Source organism: Brienomyrus brachyistius, chromosome 8 (genome assembly GCF_023856365.1).
Source record: "Brienomyrus brachyistius isolate T26 chromosome 8, BBRACH_0.4, whole genome shotgun sequence".
In the NCBI taxonomy this organism is placed as follows: Eukaryota; Metazoa; Chordata; class Actinopteri; order Osteoglossiformes; family Mormyridae; genus Brienomyrus; species Brienomyrus brachyistius.
The window spans coordinates 11,873,076-11,898,090 of record NC_064540.1 but is presented as its reverse complement, the minus strand read 5'-3'; the positions used below and the strand labels follow the sequence as shown (position 1 = coordinate 11,898,090).

General features: G+C 44.8%; 1 protein-coding gene across 1 annotated transcript; it reads right to left on the bottom strand.

Moving 5' to 3' along the window:
• On the bottom strand, positions 1–7,331 carry pnp4a (purine nucleoside phosphorylase 4a). Its single transcript, XM_049023903.1, has 6 exons — positions 7,182–7,331; positions 5,339–5,502; positions 4,687–4,790; positions 3,626–3,801; positions 3,106–3,296; positions 1–1,340 (listed from the first exon to the last, which is right to left on the bottom strand). Exons 1-6 carry the CDS (start codon positions 7,196–7,198, stop codon positions 1,129–1,131), a joined length of 864 nt encoding a protein of 287 aa, XP_048879860.1. The 5' UTR covers positions 7,199–7,331; the 3' UTR covers positions 1–1,128.
• Positions 7,332–25,015: the final 17,684 nt, after the last annotated feature.

Below are 25,015 nucleotides of genomic sequence, written 5' to 3'. Positions count from 1 at the left end.
TTTCGTCTATAATTCGTACTTTATTGTGCAATGTATATAGCATCTGATTTCCTCTATTCTGTTTATTACAGTATATAGTTCACTACTGTATAAACATTTATAAATATACAAATTGATATAAATGGTGCAAACAATATCTAAAGATGGTTGACACAAACCCACTACCAGTACAGCATGTTTGGTAAGGGGTGGCTCCTCGCTTATCGACCAATTTGCTTAACGACCTAGTCGTAGGAATGGAAATCGGTCATTAAGTGAGGAGTGTCTGTACTCATGCGAATGAAAATACAAATTTCACAAAGTTTTATTTAAGTGTGAAGTACACGTTTAAACAATAAATTTTAATATTTCTTTCTAATAATTTTTTCTGTAACGGTAATGTAACATACATCGATTTGTCTTATTGTAAAATGTTGTTAATACAAAGCAATGCCCTAGTCTTCCTCTTACAGTAGACGTTTTGAGAAAGTGACCTAGTTTAAACAGTACAATGATGCAAAATCTTGAGTAGTTACAGGCACTTGTTCCCAGGAACATTATGAGGAATTAAAAGGGACTGACTTAAGTTTTGGGAGGGGCATGGTATGAAAATGAAAGATTTTAAAGATTAAAGTAATTTTAGCATCCGTACAGGCACACAAAGACAAAACCACGCAAGACCACTGGACTCTGATTACAGAATTATATCAGATGGTGACACAAGCTCTACTTTCTTTTTCAACTAACCTTTCAACATAAAGTAAACCTCAGAAAAAAAAAGATATTTAAGGAAATAAAATCAAAACTCAGTAATTCATTTAGACGAAAGGCCAAAGTTAAGAAGCATATCATTAAAATACAACATTAATCAGCTGATTTTTCAGCTCAGCTGTGCAGTGCTCCGCAGACTATATGGCCACTGGGCCCTTGAACTAGGCCTTTACTGAGGCCTGAAAACTGCTCCGGGGCACTGGATGGATGGCTGACCCAGTGGGCAGACCCCAGGCTTCACTCTCACCTCTATAAGTGTGTGTATGTCATTAAAAAAGGGGAGCATGATGGGATATGCGACAAAACACACTCCAGTGTACCAGTTCTCATACTCCTACAGATGGCAAATGAAGCTTCATTTGACTGCATTTCATTCCATTAGGCTGTGGTGTTGCCCAACTGGGCCACCAGTTCCATGATGATTGTCTGCAGAGTGTGGGACTTCTTCCTGCTGACTGCTAGCACTTCCTCTTGTGTAACTACCTGCTGGTCCTCGTAGTCCATGGCCACTTTATTGGTGATGAGGGAGAGGCCAAAGACCTTCATGCCACAGTGACTGGCGATCAGCACTTCTGGTACCGTGCTCATGCCTGCAGTAAGGAAAGGAGTGATTACAGCATGTTACATGCAATAATACGGCCCTGATATACCAAAGGAAAGAGGGTGGGAATGTGAGCACATTTCTTAGATCCCGGATTTTTGGTCTGGTGAGGTCCTCTGTGTAGTTTTGGCAACAGTCACCTTGCCCAGAAGTAATGAATGTGATTTTAGGACAAAATATTTAGTAACTTCTGTTTCAGAGATTCAAAAATATGGAGAATTTTCGAACTGAGAAATGAAGAAAATAAGCAATATAATGCTCTGACCGTTTCTACAAATTTGAAAAAACTGGTACCAACCCTATGATTATCACTTTGAGCCCTTGTGTCCCACAATGTGGTCTTTGGACATGTTTTCCCATCTACGGTTAAATGTTTGATGACCACCTTGCGTATCTGTCAGATACATACGGTAACATGCATACACCATGTTTACAAAAGTGGAGCTATTTAACCAGACAGGAAAACATGTCCAAAGAGCACACACACACACACACACACACACACATATATATATATATATATATATATATATATATATATATATATATATATATATATATATATATATACATATTTTTTTTTTTTCTTTACAGCTCTGGAAAAAATTAAGAGACCACTTCATATTTTTTAAGAAACTGCATTGTTAAAATCAGGTTTAATTCTGGTTCTGCTGGCATAAGGCTACACTGAGTGACAGGTTGCTTACAGGCTTAAAATTTCTTACACAGCAGTACACAAGAACAAGATGAAGCAGGGGACACTGCCAAAAACTAGCCAGGAAGAGGGAAAAAGCAATCCAATAGGGCTGTCAAAAGGAATGGGGAACATCAAGTACAGGTGTGAAGTGCACCGTTAGGACAGTTCATATCAGGCTCCTAGAAGCAGGACTGAAGTCACATAAAACCAGGAAGGAGTCCTTCATTAATGAGAATCAGAGAAGAATCAGGTTGCGGTTTGCTCAAAAATGTATGTTTTACATAGAAGCATGTCCATAAACTGAGAAATCAGTGAAACGAAGAAATTTTGCTGTGGTCTCTTAATATTCTCCAGAGCTGTGTTTGTGTGTGTTTTATAGTAGTGTAACACCGGGGGGGCGCATGTCCCAGCAGGCCTCATGTGCATTTATACGTGGGAGGACCTCAACAGGCACCCAATGAGCACCGAACCCAAACACACAGACAGGAAACACAACGTTGTAAGACGCCGAGCTACAAGATGCACACACAGTGGAAGATTTACACACGCTAAATACACGTGAGTATCGGACTGGGTACACACAAGACACGGGCAAACACACGCGTGAGAGTAGGCAAACGCAACCATTAACATTAACAACAATTCAAGGGTTAAGGACTGTTAATAAAGAGCGTGTTTCCCCAGCAAGCGAATCTTTCTCAGCTCCCGTGATGCCTCGGTCCTGCCGTCGACACACTATATTGTGTTTTTCTTTAAAGTTTTTACTAAAAAAATCAGAAAATCAATTAACAAAAATTATTATTTGGTAGGCTTGTGAACGAATTAATCGAATTTCAGTGCTTTCTTATGGGAAAAATTGCTTTGTTTCGCGAACAAATAGGTTCACAAGCACTTTCCTGGAACAGATTGTGTTCGTGAACCACAGGCACCACTGTGTGTGTCAAATCTTCTTATCTTACGTCGATAGCCAAGCAAGGCCCTTAACCCCCAACTGCTCCAGTGACCAGCTGATCCTGCTCTCTCAAAATGTACATCACTCTGGAAAAAAGCTGCTTACCCACAGCATCCACCCCCAGTCGTTGCAGCAGGCGGGCTTCAGCAATGGTCTCAAAGTTGGGTCCCCCTACCATACAGTAGACCCCTTCCTGCAGATGGTCCGATATGGCCAGCTTCTTGCCTAAGTCCCAGGCCAGACGACGCAGGCCCTTATCATAAGCAGCACCCACGACGGGGAAACGGGGGCCGAACCTGATGTGCGGGGGAGAGAGTCAGTGGCAGGTTAGTAAATGGTCCTTCCTAAGAATCAGCAGATGTTACATATTGGTGGCACCATGGTATGAAAGTAACCCACTATTCACAGCCAGCACAGTCACACAACTGAAAAACATTACAGTCATTCATCCGATGCTTTTGTCCGAAGTGATGCACAGTGTCTCTGGAGCAATTTATGGTTAATGACGTTGCTCAAGGGCTCAATGGTGACATCACCCTGTCAGCCACAAGATTAGAACCCACAACCTTCCGATTCCTAATAGAGCCAGCCAAACACCACCCCGTGATACACAGAGACAGTTGACCTTTCGTCATTGGGTCCGTTCAGGGGATTAAACCCGCCGAGGCCTGGAATGTTAATATGGTCGCGGATGATCATGATGTCCCCGGTCTTGTAGCTGCTGGCCAGGGATCCTGCAGCGTTAGTGACAATCAGGGTCTCCACCCCCAGCAGCTTGAAGACCCGCACAGGGAAGGTGACCTGCATGATGTGGAAGAATGTGCCTGATGTGAGCTGGTAAGAGGAGGGCAGAGGGCCTGCTGATTTATACAACAGAACAGGAGTGGCTTGTACTGACATCCTGTCAATGAAAAGGGGCACATCGGTTCACATAATTTTTAGATTTTTTTTTTTATTTGTTACATGGTATGGGGGCTGGAGGCTATGCCAGGCAGCTCAAGTTACATGACCAGGGTCAGTGGTCAGCAGAAGGAGGGATGGATCATTACTCCATTGCGGTCATGAGTTACTTTTAAGTTCAGTCAACTTGACAAGTAACCCTGAACTAAGCTGAACTTAGCGGTTTACATGTCTACACGCCAACTTGTCCTCAGCACAGGCCAGGTGATCTGCTCAGCACACACATGAAATCTCCTGAGCTTTACCCCTGCAGCACTTGCATTCAGCAGTGGGATTGTGGACGTTTGCTTAAGCTCCCTGTTGTCCCTCATGAAACATATAACTGAGAGCTTCTGCCAATGAAATCTCTGAGATCAGGTTTATACTCAATGTTTTGCAAACATCTACTACTAGGACTGTAAAATATACGTGTGTGTATATACCTGTAATCTAAGTGCATATAGGTTTCTGTACTGGTACTTGATAAATACTCTGTTCCTCAATGGCCTGTATCCTTAGATAACACTTTTTTGGATGCGCTTCAAACTTTTCTGTACTCTGTTGTTTTTTTGTAGGTAATTTCCTCCACTTCAACTGCAATATATAACGTACACAAACATCCCTGAATGTGACTTTTGAAACTCATCGCTGATACTACAGATTAAAACTGCAAGAGGTGACACGACCCGTTTAAGTGAGGCTGCCTGCATACGACACGTCGGGGGATTCAATGGGCTCGTGTCTCACCTTGTAGAGGGAATGTCCCTCAAACATGTGGAAGCGACCCTGCATGCACACGCAGGACTTCCCTCTGAGGACCCCGAACACCAGCTGTCCGGCATGGCCTGGTGCTGCCAAGCCACAGAGACAAACACATATAATGCAGAGTCACCATCCGGTCTTTACCAAAGACAGCCTCTATCAGTACTATATCAATATTGATGGGGTGGAGTGGGATGGAGGGTCACTGGTGGAGTGATGCCAATGCTGGCCGCCCAGTTGCTTCATGGGTGCTGGCTGACCCTGCTCTCTGACCCAAAAACCTGCTCTCACCTGTATGTCTTTGTGGCTCATGGAGAGCAAGATTGAATATGCAATTTCCCAGTGGGCATGAATAACAGATGACTATTGCTACTTATGCTGGAATACTTATAATGAAGTGACCTATGATGACCTACAGCACATAGAGTCAAGTTGGCTTTATTGCCATACCATCCATATACAGGTATATGAAGTAACATACAGTATGCAGTACAGATACGGGGCACAGATGCCATGTTACAGTGCAGCACCCTGAGAACTCGATTCTGTCTCCCCTGAAGGCAGCAGTGTCACAGGCTTTGTGTTTCATGTACTTCTCAAGTGCTGCACCAGCTTCATTGCAGAATAACGACTTTACCTGTACATTCCAGGAAGCCGGGGATGTCCGAGTAGGGGAAGGCGTCCTGGCTCTCCAGCGCGTTCGCTAAGTGTCCCAGTCCTGAGCCGCATACAATGGCCACTTTGGGACGGTGTTTTGTCCGCGACTGCAGCCAGTCAGCTGCATTCTTATAGTTGTCATAGCTGCGAGGTGGCATATATGCTCACGGAGCTCATTGCAAAACAACGCAAATCAGCACATCGTGCAGAAAACGCTTCTCAAACAGGTAGCGTGACAGATTACACAAATTAGCCTAATAATAAAGGAAGTGAATTAATCAACTTCTGTCACATTGCTCTCAGTATGGTATTAACAAATTTAAAATTTAAAAAATATAAATAAATTAGGGGTCTCCGGAACATTCCCATTATGTTTATTGAGCCATAATTAACATCCAGACACAGTTTAGATCAACAGTGCTCTGTGACATTGTATTAGGTTATGCTTGTAGTTCCAGTGTCATGCAAACTGTTACGTTCTTTGAGATATTTGTCTCGGCCTGCTGGCCCCAGTGACACAGTGGCCTGAGAAATCCAGGAATGTGCGCTTGATTCCACTGTTGCAGTCCTTGGCTTCTCCAGTCTCCTCCCCCCATTCTGAACACATCTGATTTAGCTTCTTTAAATTGCCCATGGTGTGTGAGTATGTGCCCTGTGACGGACTGGCGTCTCATCCCGAGTGAACCCTGTGCCTCAAGGGACAGACCCCAGGGACAGACTGTATTAAAAAGGGGCTGTGGATGATGGATGGACGATCTGTAATGTGGATTTTAGAAGCAGAAAGACTATATAAAGTAAGCAAAACATTTCTCTGGTACTCATAGGAGATGCAGATCAGAAAATATGTTTGGCAATGAGATACACAGTCCAGCTATATAGTCCAGATCGTGTAAATATTGTTAATAAATGTGTTTATTTGTACTTGCGTGTTGAAATACAGTACTGTGCCAAGGTTTTAGACAGTCTAAGAAAATTATGTTCAAATGATCTTCATGTTGCTGTAAAACTACGATATTTCAGTATGTCTGTCAAAGAATGTCACCTATTCACCATTTCAAAACCTCTCCTAAAATCACCCGTGTATTTTTTGACTCCATTACCCGACCTCGTACACCTAACCCACACTTCACTGATCTTTAAAACTGAACGAATGAATGAAGCTGGGTGTGAAATGTAACAAGCAGAGTGAATGGCTGGCGTGCCCCTGAGGAGAGGGTTTGGAACTGAAGCGTTGCACTTCTGACTGTCCGTCGAGTTACCAGTAAACTTTTGGAGAACGGAGGACATTCTTGTAAGTCTTTTATTTTGTTACTCATAATGTTCATATGTTGTAATATTAAATTGTGTACACTTTGTATCCAGATAACCAGCTTTAAAAATTTCTTTTGACTGCCTAAGACTTTTGCACAGTACTGTGTATGCAAGACACCTGTAATAATAACTATGAGAGGGTACATAATGAATTTTCTCCTGGCATAATTAAAGTACACCTTATCTACGTTAACAGCCCTTTCGAGTCAATAGTACCTTGTTCTGAAAGATTACTTATCTACTTTAAGTGTGCTGGCTGTTGGCAAGAACTAACTAGTGTACAGAAATGTATTTGTTCTTGGAATACTGTCAATATTTCATATTTTGCTGATGGGAACAATTGTAGCATTTATTTTAAACCTTAATATAACGACCATAAAATATATAAAACACAACAGATATAAAAAAATTAAAAAGGATTCATGTTTATGTTAGTAGTTGACTTGGAACTGATGAAGTTCACAATAAAAGCACAAAAGTTACGCCCCCCACCAAACAAAAAAATGGCTTACCAGATTTGATCTTGCATTCTGAAGGGTCACAATTTTTCTTTTCAATTACTAAAATGCTAATGCTTTGCTGCAAACTGTATAATAACAGCAGTATTTGTAGGAAGGCAGCATGGACTTAACTGTAAGAGTTGCTGCAGGTTGTAAACAGAAAATGTGGGTATAGGGAAGCGGTAGGTAATAAATATGTCCTTTGCACTTGAAATCTGATTGGCCACATTTTTTTGGATACAAGCCAGACTGACAAATAGAATTCATCCTAGTGGGAATGTGGAGGGGGTATGTATCAGGTCTTGTGTGTGTGTGTGTGTGTGTGTGTGTGTGTGGGTGGATTACGTTTGTATTACATTGTGGGGACCAAATGTAATTAACCTGGTACCTGCTGAAAGCAAGGGTTCATCTTTTCACTTTGCTGAATTAGCGCCCATAATGAGCACCCTGTGACGGATTAGTATCATGTCCAAGGGTGAACCTGGTTTTGTGCCCCTTGCTTCCTGAGATAGGCTCCAGGGCCACCATAATCCTGCTTTGGATACAGATTTATGGAAAACTGAAGGGCAAATTCTCAAAGCTTTCAACCATTTTGCACAAGGAAGCTGCCATGATATTTTATCTCCAAACCAAGTCATTTTTCCGGAACCTTGCTGTTGAGTAGCCTGTTGATCTGGATAAGATCGCTTCTGAGGTACAGTGATAAGTTGGCAGTGTCATGGAAAAAGCCCCTTTTCTTAGTTGCTGGTAATCCGCTGCACATGAGGGTTGTGTGAGCACATGTATGTCTGTCCGCTGCCTCTGTCTGCTCTCCCAACCGTGTCAGGTGACCAACAGCACCACACAACAGCACTCTTCATAATTGTTTTTTTTTCTCTTCTACAAGAATCACCACCACATGGCATTGCTCCGCGATGTGAATAAGTTTCAGACCCCTAAAGACTATAACATATAGTACAGTGTTGCCGATAACACTACTTATTGTAATTGTGATTTACTTTGGATTGTGATTTACTATGACAAACAGTTCATGACAGCTGTAATCTTAAAAGGAAAAATTTAATGTATTTTGGAGCAAGTGTTGTGTTGGTGAAATGAAATAATACTTAGTGTTCTTGAATATTAAATGTTCTTGCATGCTATAAATGGCATCACAATAGGCTGTGTATGCTTTAGATTTAAAAACACACTTTCCCAATAAATTCCACTAGCGCTTCGTCTAGCTGCTCTGGTGACCTCCCAGAGCTAAAAACATGCCATAAAACAGGGGAGTAGAGTCTTGGGGCAGGGAGAGGTCAGCTCAGTATCTGGCCTTAATTAAATGCCTTTGCTTCTGATGGGGATGCTCTCAGCCCTGGATTCTCATGACTCTGTACTGGAAAAGAGGTTGAAGAATGAATGGATGGACTTCTTAGGCAACGCAGCCCCATTAAAAGTAGCTATAATGTTTTTGTTTTTTATTTTAGAAAATGCAGACCGTCTGTTTTGTATGCCTGTTTGTGTATTGGTAAGGGGCTGAAATGCACAGATGGTGTGTTCCAGTTCCCCACTGGACCCTAATGCTGTTCCTTTGGACCATGTGCATGAGATACTTTCATTAAAACATCCTAAGTAGAAGCAGTCTTTCGTGCCTTTGCCTCCCGGGCCCCTGTTTGTGCTCTTCCCTCCACCCAGGAAAGTGTAGGTATGAGGCACTCATCCTCCACCCAGGAAGGTGTCTGCCTCTGATAGGAGGCTGTCATTCTCTACCCAGGAAGGTGTTTGCCTCACATAGAAAGCCCTCATCCTCCACCCAGGAAAGGCATCTATCTCAGGTATGAGGCACTCATCCTCCACCCAGGATGGCATCTATCTCAGGTAGGAGGCACTCATGCTCCACCCTGGGAAAGGCATCTGCCTCAATTAAGAGGCCCTCTTCCACCTGGAAAAGTGTCGGCCTCAGGTAGGAGGCCCTCATCCTCCACCCGGGAAGATGTCTGCCTCTGATAGGAGGCCCTCATCCTCCACCCGGGAAGATGTCTGCCTCTGATAGGAGGCCGTCATTCTCTACCCAGGAAGGTGTTTGCCTCACATAGAAGGTCCTCATCCTCCACCCAGGAAGGATTCTGCCTTGCCTCAAGTAAGAGAACCCTAACCTTCACCTGGAAGTGTGTCCGTCTTTGTCCGGTAGGAGACCTGGTGTTGCTTTTTCTACGTGGGTGTCGCGGGCAGCGTGCAGCCCAGTGGGTCAGGGTGTCCTGCCTGTGATCAGAGGGTCACCACTGGGCCATTGAGGACAATCCTTAGCGCCATGTGCTCCAGGGACTGGCTGACCTGCTCTCTCAGTTGTCTGTCGATGTGGATATGGAGTGTGTGCCAAATGAATGTAATGTGAATGTTGTCGGGAGGCAGTGACTGGGTTTGGGGTGCGTGTCATCGTTACTCTTGTGAATAATGGTTAATTTCCCTATATTGTATTTTCTATTATAATGTTTTTCTCCCATCTGCCAGTATTGTCTGCATTCCGCATATGAAAACGCAGCATGGTTCACAACAAGTCAGTCTTTTTTCTTGCATGATTATGGCCACATTCATACCTTAAAACACACTCAACAGGCAAAAATGAAAAACTTTTACATTAACTTTACATTTTGCCATACATGACAACATATGGCTTGAGTAGGAAATACTTGTTCATTGCTTGTTTCTTACTAAAGTTTTATATTATTTCGGTAATATTATGTGTGAAAATTCTGTGAGATTAATTCCACCATTTTATGTTCTACTATTTTGAGTATAATATGAACACTTTATATGATTCATGTAAGATGCATGAGTTACATGTAATTAAAAAAAAAAAGAGTTTTCCATGCCAGTCTCTTCATTCCCATCCTTTTGATCCCTTATGGACGTAGTCTTTGCATGTAAGTACTGTGATAATGTTTTCCTAGAAATGTGGCAGCTTAATACAAAGTATGTTTCGGTATTGTTTGGGAAAGCGTGATGTGTGACTCTTCTTAATAGTGCTGTTTCGCTCTTTTCCCAAATTTGTAGAATTTCATCAAGGCAACTAACCCTAATCTGGTTGCAGTTACTGCCTGTATTTTGAACTTGCATTATGTAGCAGGCCTCACACCTCTGGGACCCGGGTTCGAGTCTCCTCCTGGGTCACATGTGTGCGGAGTTTGCATGTTCTCCCCATGTCGTCATGGGGTTTCCTCCGGGTACTCCGGTTTCCCCCCACAGGCCAAAGACATACTGAGGCTAATTGGAGTTGCTAAATTGCCCGTAGTTGTGCATGTGTGAGTGAATGGTGTGTGAGTGTGCCCTGCGATGGGCTGGCCCCCCATCCTGGGTTGTTCCCTTCTTAGTGCCCATTGCTTCCGGGATAGGCTCCGGACCCCCCGCAACCCAATAGGATAAGCGGTTTGGAAAATGGATGGATTATGTAGCAGTTTTTTTTTTTATAGTGGACTGGAAAAGTGTTGTGTGAGCACCATCTACTGGGAAAAATTTTATAACATTGTATCGATTTTAACTCTGGTTTCCCTCCGCAGTCTATAGACATGCTGAGGTTCACTGGAGTTACCCAGCTGCCCATAGGTGTGAATGGTGTGAGTGTGTCCTGCAATGAGTTAGTGCCCCATCCTGGGTTGTGCCCTGTCTTGCGTTCATAGCCTCTCTGGGACCCCCTGTGACCCTGAACAGGACAAGTGATTATGTACATGTGTGTATGTGGCCTGGGATCCCATCCAGGCTGTACTCTAACCTCACGCATGCCCTGGGGCCTGTACTACAAGCGGGGTTACTGGCTTAGTGGGGTAACTTGTCAGATTTAAGGTAGTCTGGACAAAATGTAAGTGAACGAATATGAAGTCAGTTTAAACTGTGGTACCTTAAATCCGACAAGTTACCCCGATAAGCAGGTGTGATAAGAAGGTGTGAAGGCTGGCTGTCTCAGGAGGTTATATGCAATTCACCAAAATTCCCTAAAAAATAGATGATTGGGCTTAAAATTAGGAAAAGCCCACATGGTATAGAAGCATGCAGTACAAAAGTTCAATGGATAACCTACAACTGTGTTTTACTATATTACCTATAAACATGCATACATACATACATATACATGCACATACCGTAAATACCGTAAATGAGTTTGCCAGTGAATAGGTTTAAATGTCCGAAATCCAAGCAGACATAGCATTAAAGGTTTCAGCAGTCAAACAGCTGCTCTTCCTCACAGCAGGATTTACATGTCGCTACATTTAACTAATTCTGCGCTACATTATTCAGAAATTACTTCTATCCAAGGAAACTGATGTTTAACCAGTTAAGAATTTTCCTTTTCTAATGACAATAACAATAACAATAATAATAATAATACATCAGGGATGGACAGAGAATAGAAAATAAATCAAACATAAACTTATAGAGTATATAGTATATTTTAAAAGGACACCAATCCATTTATTTTCTATAGCCGCTTGTCCTGTTCAGGGTCATGGAGGATTCAGAGTCTATGGGCACTAAACAGGGAATAACCCAGGATGGGGGGCTAGTCGATCGCAGGGCACACTCACACACCATTCACACACACACTCACACACCATTCACACACACACTCACACGCCATTCACACACACACCATTCACACACTCACACACCATTCACACACACACTCACACAACATTCACACACACACACTCACACACCATTCACACACACACTCAAACGCCATTCACACACTCATACACCATTCACACACACACCATTCACACACTCACACACCATTCACACACACACTCACACAACATTCACACACACACTCACACAACATTCACACACACACTCACCATTCACACACTCATACACCATTCACACACACACCATTCACACACTCACACAACATTCACACGCACACTCACACACCATTCACACACACACTCACACAACATTCACACACACACTCACACACCATTCACACACACACACACACCATTCACACACACACACTCACATACCATTCACACACTCACACACCATTCACACACTCACACACCATTCACACACACACCATTCACACACACGCTCACCTATAGGCAATTTGGTAAGTCCAATTAGCTTCAGCATGTCTTTGGACTGTGGGGGGAAACCGGAGTACCCGGAGAAAACCCCACGATGACATGGGGAGAACATGCAAACTCCACACACAGCCAACAGTGCTAACCAATGTGCCACCAGCAATTCTCATGGAGTATAGAAAAATATCTTACATTCCATTTTTTTCATAAGAAATGTCCAGGTTGTTTTATGCTAATTTACATATATCTATTATCATAGCTTTGAGTAACACATCCAAATATAATCAGCATAAACAGTTAGAAGATGATAATAATAATAATAATAAAAATAATAATATCCTTGTGATGGACTGGGATCCTATACAGGGTGTATCCTAGCCTTGTATTAGTGGGATCCTGGAATAGGCTTCAGGCCCCTCTGTAATCCCGACCCTGGATGGATGGATAGATGGATGGATGGATGTATTGTAGTGATTTTATTGGCAGTTGTTAATCTGACATAATGATACAAACATTAGGGTAACATGCCCGGCCTTGGAGGGGCTCAGTTTGACTCCCTGCAGAGCCCAGCTCACCCCCCACCATCCTCTCACCCACCCCTGATCCAGCTTCAGCTCCATCATGCTGGACAAATGTGTCACGGCTCCCATTGTGTGATGTTGATCCCCCCACCCCGTGACAGCCGGGCAGGCCCTCCCGACTGAGCCAAGCGCCGTCCCCTGTGCAGAGGGGGGGTGTGACCCATCTGCCGCATCCCGAGCTGGAAGTCCGCACTGATCTCGGGCACGAGGCTTCTCCGTGTTAATGACTGGCCCCCAGCTGTGGCTCCTAAGCACCCTGACACTTCCACAGCCGCAGCCAGCTCAGCCAAAGGCGGGATTACTCCTGATCCGCTGTCTCTCCTTTTATTTTCAATTATCTGCTGCACATCGCTGCAGTGCTTACTGTCTATCAGTCTTGTTGCTCTCCTCCCCTTGTCTGATAGGCTGCTGCTCAGCAGGGAGAGATCATTTTGTGTGCAATACTTTTTTCCCCCATTTGAAGCTCTATCTAAATTCACGAGCGCAGCATCACCATGGCTGTGGACTGTTTTTTGCTGGTCTTACAGTTTAATAAACAGTATTTGAAAAAAAAAATGGCTGCCTGAACTTATGCTATATTTGAGAAGTTGTCATCCCACCGTGAAAGACCAAACGTTCTCCAGTTAATAAGCAGGAGCCCCATGCATGATGGCATTCCTCTCCCAGCCTGATCTTTACTGTGCCCCCTGTCTGCTTCCTCACCTTATTGTGCTACCAGCCTTTCCTCAAACACCAGTGGTGATGGCAGGGCTTTGGTGCATCTGTTTGCTAATGGGACTGTCCTGCCCAGGCGGCGCTGGGCCCCTGCCAAGGTCACGTCAAGCTGTGAATGCACTGGGGGGGGTTGGGGGATAAAGGGGGCATGATGTCAGGCCAAGAAAAGAGACACTCTCTGTTTATGCATGTAGATCTGCGGCCCCGCGGGGGGTCAGGGATGCTCACAAACAGGACTATTGACAGTATGGAGCAGGATCCGCGGGGTTAATCCTTTTGTAGGTCAGTGAAGATGGAAAGTTTACGGGTCGGCTGGCAGCAGACGAGGCAGGAATGGTAGAACATCCATATCTATCTATCTATCTATCTATCTATCTATCTATCTATCTATCTATCTATCTATCTATCTATCTATCTATCTATCTGTCTATCTATCTATCTATCTATCTATCTATCTATCTATCTATCTATCTATCTATCTATCTATCTAATCACCAATCCCCCCAATCTAGCTCTCATACCTCCATCATCCTGTTATTCTCTTCCTTATTCCCTTCATATTTGCTCTCCACTTCAGCCTTTCCTGGTCTCCATATCTGTACAGCATTAATTGAGGAGGATCACAACATGCCTTGACCAAAAATTGGTCCCTAAATAGGGTCCCCAAAATTGCTGATATTCCCGGTTTGTAGAATACATTTTAAAACGATAATCAAAACTACATCAGCATTTTCAGTTTAATACTATGTTTTCTGGGCAGATATGTTACATTTATTTCGTGGATGCTTTTGCCCAAGGTGACATACACATGTGGAGAGCTTGATGAGGTTACAGTTAAGGGCTTTGCTCAAAGCCCCAGTGCTGAGATGATTACTCAACCAGACACAAGGATTTGAACCTATGACCTTCTGGCCACAACCTGCTGAGGTACTGCCACCCACAGATAGACACCAGTGTTACACCTTGAAAGTAAAATCTGAACAAAAAGGTGACTCATCTGTCATGTTCACTGTTGGCCAGTCAAGCAGTTCAGAATTCATGTCCCGCTTCCCGCTTCTCTTTCCCGCTTCTCTTTCCTTATGTGGAAACACTCGCACTTCTGCACGGAGCAGGAGCCGCTACAGAACCGACAAACCCCGTTTTTGGTAATTACAGATTGTCACCAGTAGATGTCACTAGACACACGGCTGTACACAGTTGTATCTTTACGAGTACACAGGTGAGCATTTATTTCTGGCGAGATTTAAAAACTTGCAATTTCATGCCATTTCAAATGTACTCAAACACTTTAGCCGGAAGAGCATAATAAGGTATCATTTATTATAATTCTTGCTAAAGGAACTGTGAGATCTGAAATCGTTTTCATATTTTGTCATCTTCACTGATTAGCAAAGGGCAGCCACCACAAAAGATCCATCATCTGTAATGTTTCTCCGTATAATTCTGTTCCCTTGGGACTCCAGCTGAAGCGCGTCATTAAACTGTCTGCGTCAGCGTTGACAGACCTGCTACAAGACGTTCCTGGAAGTCTTTCATGAGACAGTGATTGAGGAAAATGTCTCATGTACAATGTGACTTTCTATGCAAAGAACATATAAGTATAGAGCACCGTCTTTAATGAAACTTACCTTTAAATTATCTTCATGTTGGTGCAAAAATGTATGTCTGTGTAATTGTGTTAGCTTAGCCATTTCAAACCCTCTTCCAAAGTCTTTCGAGCAACCATCCAATATACCTGTATATTTGCAACCGCTAGCATACCATGTTTAACTAATCAATAACTCATCATCTTATTTAACTAATTCAGTTATTTAGTTAAGTTAGCCGGTGGTGAAATGTAGCGAATAGATTTAGTGCCTGAGGAGAGGTTTGGGAACAATTAACAGGACATCAACTTTTTGGTTAAGAAACTATTGTTACTGTTCATTTTCATGTATTCACATGTAAAAAAATTTTTTGAGTAAATATAATATATACTGCATATAATAATCGCTAATGTGGGCAATCACGTACAGATAAAAATACATCACAAGAAGAGAGCAGGGAGAATCCTATATACTTCAAGGTTCTACTGAGTAGAATTTATATTTTGTTCATTTACATTATGGTAAATTAGGACTGCACTGAATAAAGAATAATAATTTGATTATCAGCAAAATTCTGTGGACACAGGCTGCTTATTTCAGAGAAAGTGATGGTTGGAATGGTCAGTTCAGAATTAGGTAGGTCCATTTCATAATGGAACAGCACTTTGGGTTTCCAGTAGTTCCCATTTCCCTGGCAGATCCTCTGTAACTTATGGAAGTTTGTGTCTATCCTTTTATGAACAAGGAGAAGAAACTTATTTTAGCAGAACTGGCCACGGATATAAACACTAATTCTAGTCCTTGTCAGAGAAACTACTGCCCTTCAAGGCAAATGGAAAAGTGTAGGGTGGTGTGGTGCGTGTGACCGACTGCTTTGGGGGTTTGAAACCTCTGCTGTGGGTGTGATGAGTCTTCTCTCTGTGTTTTGTGAGTTGCCTCCTGAGGTCCAAAAACATGCAGGTAGGCTAATTAGTGCCTCTACATTTCCTGCTGTCTGTATGTGCGCCCTATGACAGACTGCGTCCCATCTAGGGTGTGCTCCAGCCCTGTGCCCTATGACGGACTGCGTCCCATCTAGGGTGTGCTCCAGCCCTGCGCCCTATGACGGACTGCGTCCCATCTAGGGTGTGCTCCAGCCCTGCGCCCTATGACGGACTGCGTCCCATCTAGGGTGTGCTCCAGCCCTGTGCCCTATGATGGACTGGCGTCCCATCTAGGGTGTGCTCCAGCCCTGTGCCCTATGACGGACTGGCGTCCCATCTAGGGTGTGCTCCAGCCCTGCGCCCTATGACGGACTGCGTCCCATCTAGGGTGTGCTCCAGCCCTGCGCCCTATGACGGACTGGCGTCCCATCTAGGGTGTGCTCCAGCCCTGCGCCCTATGACGGACTGCGTCCCATCTAGGGTGTGCTCCAGCCCTGCGCCCTATGACGGACTGGCGTCCCATCTAGGGTGTGCTCCAGCCCTGCGCCCTATGACGGACTGCGTCCCATCTAGGGTGTGCTCCAGCCCTGTGCCCTATGACGGACTGGCGTCCCATCTAGGGTGTGCTCCAGCCCTGTGCCCTATGACGGACTGGCGTCCCATCTAGGGTGTGCTCCAGCCCTGCGCCCTATGACGGACTGCGTCCCATCTAGGGTGTGCTCCAGCCCTGCGCCCTATGACGGACTGGCGTCCCATCTAGGGTGTGCTCCAGCCCTGCGCCCTATGACGGACTGCGTCCCATCTAGGGTGTGCTCCAGCCCTGTGCCCTATGACGGACTGGCGTCCCATCTAGGGTGTGCTCCAGCCCTGCGCCCTATGACGGACTGCGTCCCATCTAGGGTGTGCTCCAGCCCTGCGCCCTATGACGGACTGGCGTCCCATCTAGGGTGTGCTCCAGCCCTGCGCCCTATGACGGACTGCGTCCCATCTAGGGTGTGCTCCAGCCCTGCGCCCTATGACGGACTGGCGTCCCATCTAGGGTGTGCTCCAGCCCTGCGCCCTATGACGGACTGCGTCCCATCTAGGGTGTGCTCCAGCCCTGCGCCCTATGACGGACTGGCGTCCCATCTAGGGTGTGCTCCAGCCCTGCGCCCTATGACGGACTGGCGTCCCATCTAGGGTGTGCTCCAGCCCTGCGCCCTATGACGGACTGGCGACCCATCTAGGGTGTGCTCCAGCCCTGCGCCCTATGACAGACTGCGTCCCATCTAGGCTGTGCTCCAGCCCTGCGCCCTATGACGGACTGCGTCCCATCTAGGGTGTGCTCCAGCCCTGCGCCCTATGACGGACTGCGTCCCATCTAGGGTGTGCTCCAGCCCTGCGCCCTATGACGGACTACGTCCCATCTAGGGTGTGCTCCAGCCCTGCGCCCTATGACGGACTGGCGACCCATCTAGGGTGTGCTCCAGCCCTGCGCCCTATGACGGACTGCGTCCCATCTAGGGTGTGCTCCAGCCCTGCGCCCTATGACGGACTGCGTCCCATCTAGGGTGTGCTCCAGCCCTGCGCCCTATGACGGACTGCGTCCCATCTAGGGTGTGCTCCAGCCCTGCGCCCTATGACGGACTGCGTCCCATCTAGGGTGTGCTCCAGCCCTGCGCCCTATGACGGACTGCGTCCCATCTAGGGTGTGCTCCAGCCCTGCGCCCTATGACGGACTGCGTCCCATCTAGGGTGTGCTCCAGCCCTGCGCCCTATGACGGACTGCGTCCCATCTAGGGTGTGCTCCAGCCCTGCGCCCTATGACGGACTGCGTCCCATCTAGGGTGTGCTCCAGCCCTGCGCCCTATGACAGACTGCGTCCCATCTAGGGTGTGCTCCAGCCCTGTGCCCTATGACGGACTGGCGTCCCATCTAGGGTGTGCTCCAGCCCTGCGCCCTATGACGGACTGGCGTCCCATCTAGGGTGTGCCCCTACCTTGTTTGCTGTGTTGCTTGGGGCAGGCTCCATGCCCCCCATGACTCTGCCCAAGATAAGAGTTTGGAAGATGGATGAATGGATGGTAGCACAGTTCATATAAGTGACCTTGTTACCGCAAAGTTGTACTGTTGTACGATGCACTTAATCTAGGCTGCCCCATTGAATGTACACTATTTCAGCAAGACACTCACTGAGAATAAGAGGGCTGTCAGTAAAACATAGAAAGTATTTTCAAAGAAAATCATTTAATCTTTCAAGGTATGAAACAGATGTGAAAATCACAGTTTCCAAAGAGCAGCCCTCACTGAAATGTATTTTGGGGTCTGTTAAATCTGCTCTCTGATGTCCCACAGACACGGTGCTGCAAGATTAATTAAATCCCCTTTAAACCCAACATCCCTGGAGTTATGGGGGGGCACATTAAAGTCCTGTGTTTCTCCCCCAGCCCTAAACATGTGACTTGGCTGAATGGAGCGACTCTGCGATCAGGCTTTGGAGCTCACTAGAGACGGGGGCGGGTCCTTCCCTCCCCTCTCTTCACACCCCGCTTAAATCTCACACTCCTCAGCCATCATCCACGCAGGTGGTGCTAGGGAGATCTTATTAAATATTATTTTGGGAGCTTAGAACAAGCTTTTTGAGTTGGGTCGGGTGGGTGGGTGAAGGGGAGTTAAGCCGGCCGACCAATTCTGACCTGCTGTTTTCAAGCAACAGAAGGGAACTCACTCTTGTAGAAGTATTGGATTAGGGGGGGCAGTTCCCCATGGCTGATGTGGCACAAAGGTCTGACATTTGACATGGGCGGAGCCGGGCCTGCTGGGAAAGAAGGCGGGCTCGGGTCGTGTCCCTGAAGCAGGAACCTAGGGGGAGAATGAGAGAGAAACAGAGGATGATCTTATTTAGCCTGGTGTTCATACTTCTGCCATGTTGACAATGGAGAGCGCTGAGCTGGGAAGATTACTACTGGCAAGAAGGACTGCCAGTGTAGTGTGATCATGACAGTTATGCATCTGGCATGTAAGGAAAATTCCATCCATCCATCTTCCAGTCACTTCATTACAGGGTCACAGGAAGAGTCACCTATTATAAAAAAAGTAGGTAGCTAAAAGTTAACTTAGCAACTTAACTTAGCAACTTAAGAAAAACAAAATGAATTAAATAATAAAAACAATGATACCAGTGGCCAATAATGTAATTATATGTATTTTAAATAAATAATAGTAATAATAATAATAATAATAATAATAATAATTATTATTATTATTATTATTATTATTTTAAATACATGAATAAACTACATAATAAACATCTCCTGTGGGTCTTATGACTCAGAAGAACTGCCTATTAGCCGTTTAAACCAAACGTGCCAAACTCAGTAACTTGTTCATTGCCGGTGTTGCAGTGACGGCCAAAACAATGCTTCATGAACCATTTGCTGTATTTTCCGACCTCTCTAGAGGGTGCTCTTTGTTTATTTTAGGGCTTGTTGTTTGAGGCCTTTTTTAAAACAGAGAAAACGTTGTTTCGGCTGTCAGTAGTCGGAATTAGTGAGCTACAGCCGGGCATACAGATACCAGAAATACTGCCTGATTACGGTTTGCGGGGGGCGGCACAGAAGGCAACATGGCGACAGTCTCCGAAAAGAAACTGTAAGTGAATTAAAAACAATTATGTGTTTTGATATAATTTGTCAATTATTTTTACATTTAACAATATATAAAAATGATGTGTGTGATATCTTACACAAGACACTTAGAATGTAACCTGTGTAATACGTGGATGTACAAAAAGTTAGCTTCTTTTTAGATATGAAAACCAGTTTGAACGATTTTCTGAAAAGAACCGGTTGAAAAGAACGATTCGTTTAGGAATCGGACATCGCTACTAGTCACTTAGATAGCTGTTCTATTCTTTTATTATTATCATTATTATTATTGTTATTATTATTGTTGTTGTTGTTATTATTTCCAATGTTCAACAAGTACAGGTAATATATTTTGCAGACAGAACACCTAACAAGATAGCTGTTTTACTGTGCAGGTAGTGTTTCTGGCTATGACCATATAGCGTTGTACTTTTTCTCTCCGAATGACAATACGAATGCGATCCGTATTGTATTGGACTTGGATACTGCTTGCGCACTAATATATGAGTCGTGTTAGAACAGATTCGCGGCGTGATATCGTGAGTTGTAGCAAGACTGACTGATTTTTATTAATCAGTACCAGTCCAATTAAATTATAAGTACATTTGGTTTGTTCTGGTCATTTCAGTAACATTTGTCTAGTGGCTGCTTATATCTAAAACTTTGATTAGGGCACATAAATTTTACACCAAAAATAGAGGTTGAAATTGCAGCAGCATCACTGTCGCTGTCACTGTCGCTGGCGGTGTTGACCATACTGAGTCAGTAGGGAGGAGATGTCTGCTGCCTGTGTTTGGCTGAGAGTGCCGCCACCAGCGGGGGCCTAAAGAGGGAAATAAAGAGAAAGGGAGGGAGGGATAGAGGGAGGGAGAGAGGAGTAAGAGAAAAACAACGTGGAGGGCTCTCTCCAGCTGTCACGCTTTTCATCTATCTGCCCCAATTCTTCTCCAAATCCTGACACACCCCCCCGCCCCCCCCTTGTTTAGCTTGAGGGTAATGAAAGCCGAGAGGGTGGGGGGACTCTTATTTGAAATTTGAGGAGTGAGAGCTGGGCTGGACCCCGGCCACGTTGCTTCTGTCTCCTTCCCCGTTTTTCCGGCTGACTGGATCGCTGTCCCGAGCCCCTTCAGAAGATGCTCCGTGAAATCGAGGGAGGAGAGAGCAAGAAAAAAATAATATGGCGATACCATGGCAACAGCGACAGGGGAAGCTGCCACAGTGTGAGAATGCATAGGCCGCACATCTGTTTCATAACTGCATATGACTCACGGTGTTTATAAATAAGGGGTGAGTGGCTAGACCAGGAGCCAACGGAAATTCTAGAAAGATCTCTTGAGGCATCCATGGCACCTAGAACCCCTTTATGGCAGTTTGGTTTAGTTCGCTAGGTATCTGCACAGCTGTAGAGGAACGCTTGGATCATGGAGTGCTCATGCCACAGGGCCTGGATAATCCACCGAGCAACTACTGATGAGGAACAGAGCGAGGCAGAACCAAAAGGGGGCTGGGGTGAGGTATCCCCCCCCCACACACACACACATTTGTACATTTCTCATAATCACTCTACCGTTACACACCTACAAGGACTTCAGGTACCTCACGAAAAAATTAATGAATGCAGGGAATAATTGAATGCAGACTCGGTGGGTGTTGGACATTATTTCATGGTAGACTACAGGCCACTGTGCTACATTTTGCCAACTCCCATGCTGATCTAAGCAGCTCTTCGGGCTCCTGTGTGCAAACTGTTTTCTTTTTTTAAGCGGGTATTTTTGAAGGCGGTGATGCTTGGCATCAGAGCTACTGAGGTCTGCTCTCTCTTTGATTCCTCATGAATTATTCAGCCCCATGAGCAGTGATTGTGGATCATCAGGACAGAGTGCTGTGGGGTGTCAAATTTAGGCGTATCTGAGGGGGTGCAGTGTCTTTCAGGGGCACACTCATTTTCGCAGTCTTCCCTCTTAAGGGAAAGAAGGCTTCTTTGAGGTTTTTTTTTGATAAATATAATTTAAACTACCATTCATTGCTGTTTTTTTTCTTTTTTGCTAATGTAAGTTTCTATTTGACTGCACCTCTTCCAGACAGACCAACAGCATAAAGTGTCTGAGTTGTAAAAACAAAAAAAAAAAAAACAGAAATTCACTGCCAAGTTTTAGAAGTCAGCAGGGACTTGAAAAATAAAACTTGCCCTGCAGTGTCATCGAAATGGTTTCTTAGAATGTTCTGGAAAACCTATGACAGCCCTCATCAGTTTGGACAATTGATTGATTTCAATCATTGCAGAATATCATCAACTACTGGAGTCAGTCATAAAGCGTAAAACTCTATTGTGCTTTTACACAAGACTGTTAAACAGCCCAGCTCTACAAATGAGAGCTATGCAAGTATGAATGAAAGTATTAATGAATTAAATGAATAATTTAATGAATGAATTAAAATAGAATACTGTGCACATACTTTTATGCATAGGAAGGTGCAGATTTGGCTAACAGAAAGAGTGGATGCTGTCAAACTCCCAGTTAAATTCGGTAAGGAATTTGGTACAATAAATTCGGTAATTTGGTACAATAACATGATACACAGCAAATCCCTACAATGCAACAGTATTTAGGCAGAGAGAAGGACTTTGTGTCTGCTGTGACTCTGCTGTGTGACAGGGGCCAGAGAACCTCTCAGATGTGTTGCTCTCCCTTGAAGATTTCGACATCTGTTACAAGTACAAGGAGTCAACTCATCTGTGCTGAAGGAGCTCTACATGTATGGAGTAGAGCTGTCGCGATGGAATCGCGATTATATGGCTCATGCTCAATAATCACCAGCGCTTTAGATGACGGCTTTTCGTTACTTTACGGACGTTTACTGTACTTACGCCCACAGTTTGACAAACAGTTTGTGTGCCTGAAATATCAATGAGATGACTATTGTGATGGCCAAAAGTTAGTGATCGGTCCTTATGTTTAATAAACGTGATCGCGACATCCGTAGACTGTGGAGTTTGCATGACCTCCCCGTTCCATTATGGGGTTTCCCTGGAGTTCTATGGTGTTCCCCCCCCCCCCCCCCCCCCCCACAGTCCAAAAATATGCGAAGCTTAGTCAGAATTGCTGAATGGTGCGTGAGTGCCCCTGTCCTGGGTTATCCCTTGCCTCGCACCTGTAGCCTTAGTGGACAGGCTCAAAACTCCTTACATAATACAGACAGGTATTGAAAATGCATGGTTGGGTAACCTGCTATTTCTTAGAAATGCGCCGACGTGCTGTGCATCATGTCTCTGGAAGGGCTGCATTATTGCAGCAGGAAGCACTTTGATGATTAAGCATATCACCACTACTGCCAACTTTGATATCTGCCTGAAATTTACTCAAGTAATTCTCTCCCTGTTTACTGCACCGCCTGATGATTGTAATCCTAACAGAGGGAGCTCACGACGGTTAATCTGAAACTGATTATAGCTCTCCGGTTGATGTCGAAGCGGCCTCCCTGTGTGGTCGTAATGGCATGGAGGTAGTACCCGTTATCATAAACGGAGGTGTTTCCCAGGCTGATTCCGTGCTGCAGTGTGAGCTGAGGCTTCATGCTGAGCCTTCCTCCATGCCCACACCACACAGATGCTATCTTTAGCTTCTCATTTTGACCGCCTGCTGTCAGTGTGATGGCTCTGATCACTCCCCAAAACCCGCCTCTCACACAGGGGCGCCGCCTTAAGCATCACTGCAAACAAGTAGCCCCGCCTCCGGCAGCCTTCAGTGATGAACAAGCATGGTTTTGGCAGACTTATATGGGGACCCAAGCTCAATACTGCACCCTATGTGCTGAAAATTAGTTAACACGCCGAGTGTCATTTTTGGGAGTTGATAATGATCAAACTGAGGAACAGAGGAGACGATGCGTACACTTTTATCCTGAGTGACGTGGAGTTGAAAAAGCAGGGTCAGCTACTCCCTGTAGCGACTGGTTTTAAAGGTTTTAATGGTGAGATCACACTGCTGGCCATGGGATTTGAACCAGCGACCTCCTGACCACAGGCACTGCATTGTGTCCTGCTGAGCCACACACTGCCCCCAAGTTTTGCTTGGGTCTTGAGCTCTCTGCCAAAGCGAGACGTGTCCCTGTTACTGTCATCTCACAACACCCTGGCTGCCCTCCTCAACAAGCACGCCTCTGCTTTTGTCTCCAGTCTTATTGCCCCCCCCACCCATCCCCTCACCAGCCCCCCCAAACCTGCTCACCCCGGCTCTCCATCTCAGGTCATATCACACGCCTGTGTATACAGATCAACTCTCCACATGAGCACCAGTTAATCTCACCGGGCCGTTTACGCAGCACCAAATCGAATCACATACTGTAAACGTGGGTCTCTCTCCGAGGGAAATGGCTTCATTTCGTGCCTTTTCCTGCTGGCCCTTGCTTTGATGTCAGTTTGCTGTTGATTTTCTCAGCCCCTCCCATGGCTCTGCCGGTCTCCTGTGAAGATTCCCAGCTTGCCGCCATTTTGGAAATCAAAGACATAAAACGAGCCTGGGGCTCGGCCATGATTCTGACGCGTTTCATTTTTCTGCAAACACATGCATGGTGTGTAAATATGATTTTGGTTAGTTATATATTATGTTTGTGCCTTGTCTGTTTAATTACAAATGTATCATAAATATAAAAAATTAGAATCGTGTAAATCACGCTCCACTACTCACAATCAACAATTAAATGATTGGATGAGTAGACATATTACTGAATCTCGTTCGTTGTGCTAATAAAACTGTTCATTGAAAACAAAACACACGACCCAAAAAACACAATGCTAAAAACGTAAAAATACACGTACTATTGCAGGGCCAAAGTGAGTTCTCCTTAACGTACACTACAGATGCTACACCAAAAGTAATGACACAATTACTTGTGTTGAAAACCATATCTTAAACTGAAAGGCAATTCTTGCAGTATAAATACATGTGTGTTTATAGGGACACAGGCTAATACATCAGAAGATGTAGGAGGTATAGATGAGGAGAGAGAGAGATTCATGTACTTTATCTTCAATTTTTCTATTTTCCCATGTACTCTATAGTTGCAATACAAACACATTTGATTCCTGACTACATCATTCTTAAATATGTACACATTCAGTAAGGGACTATTAGAAGACTTGCCATGCTAACCATCCAGCCATGCTAAGGAATGTTAACATGCTAGTATTAGTCAATAAGGTTGTTCATATGACACCGATGGGTGGCACAGGAAATCCTATTATGACGCAGGCATGTTATGTGACACGGAATCTAATTAGAGATGCAGTAAACTGTCACAATGTCTGCTATGACCTCTCAGACCGATGTACTCTTATTATTATTGTTATAATTAT

Excerpts from the sequence above, each read along its gene's own strand:
- pnp4a (XM_049023903.1), bottom strand. Across the intron at positions 4,791-5,338 it reads CGGCTTCCTGGAATGTACAG|CACCAGGCCATGCCGGACAG; the intron begins GTAAAGTCGTTA and ends GTGGCTTGGCAG. Across the intron at positions 3,297-3,625 it reads AACGGACCCAATGACGAAAG|GTTCGGCCCCCGTTTCCCCG; the intron begins GTCAACTGTCTC and ends CCCGCACATCAG.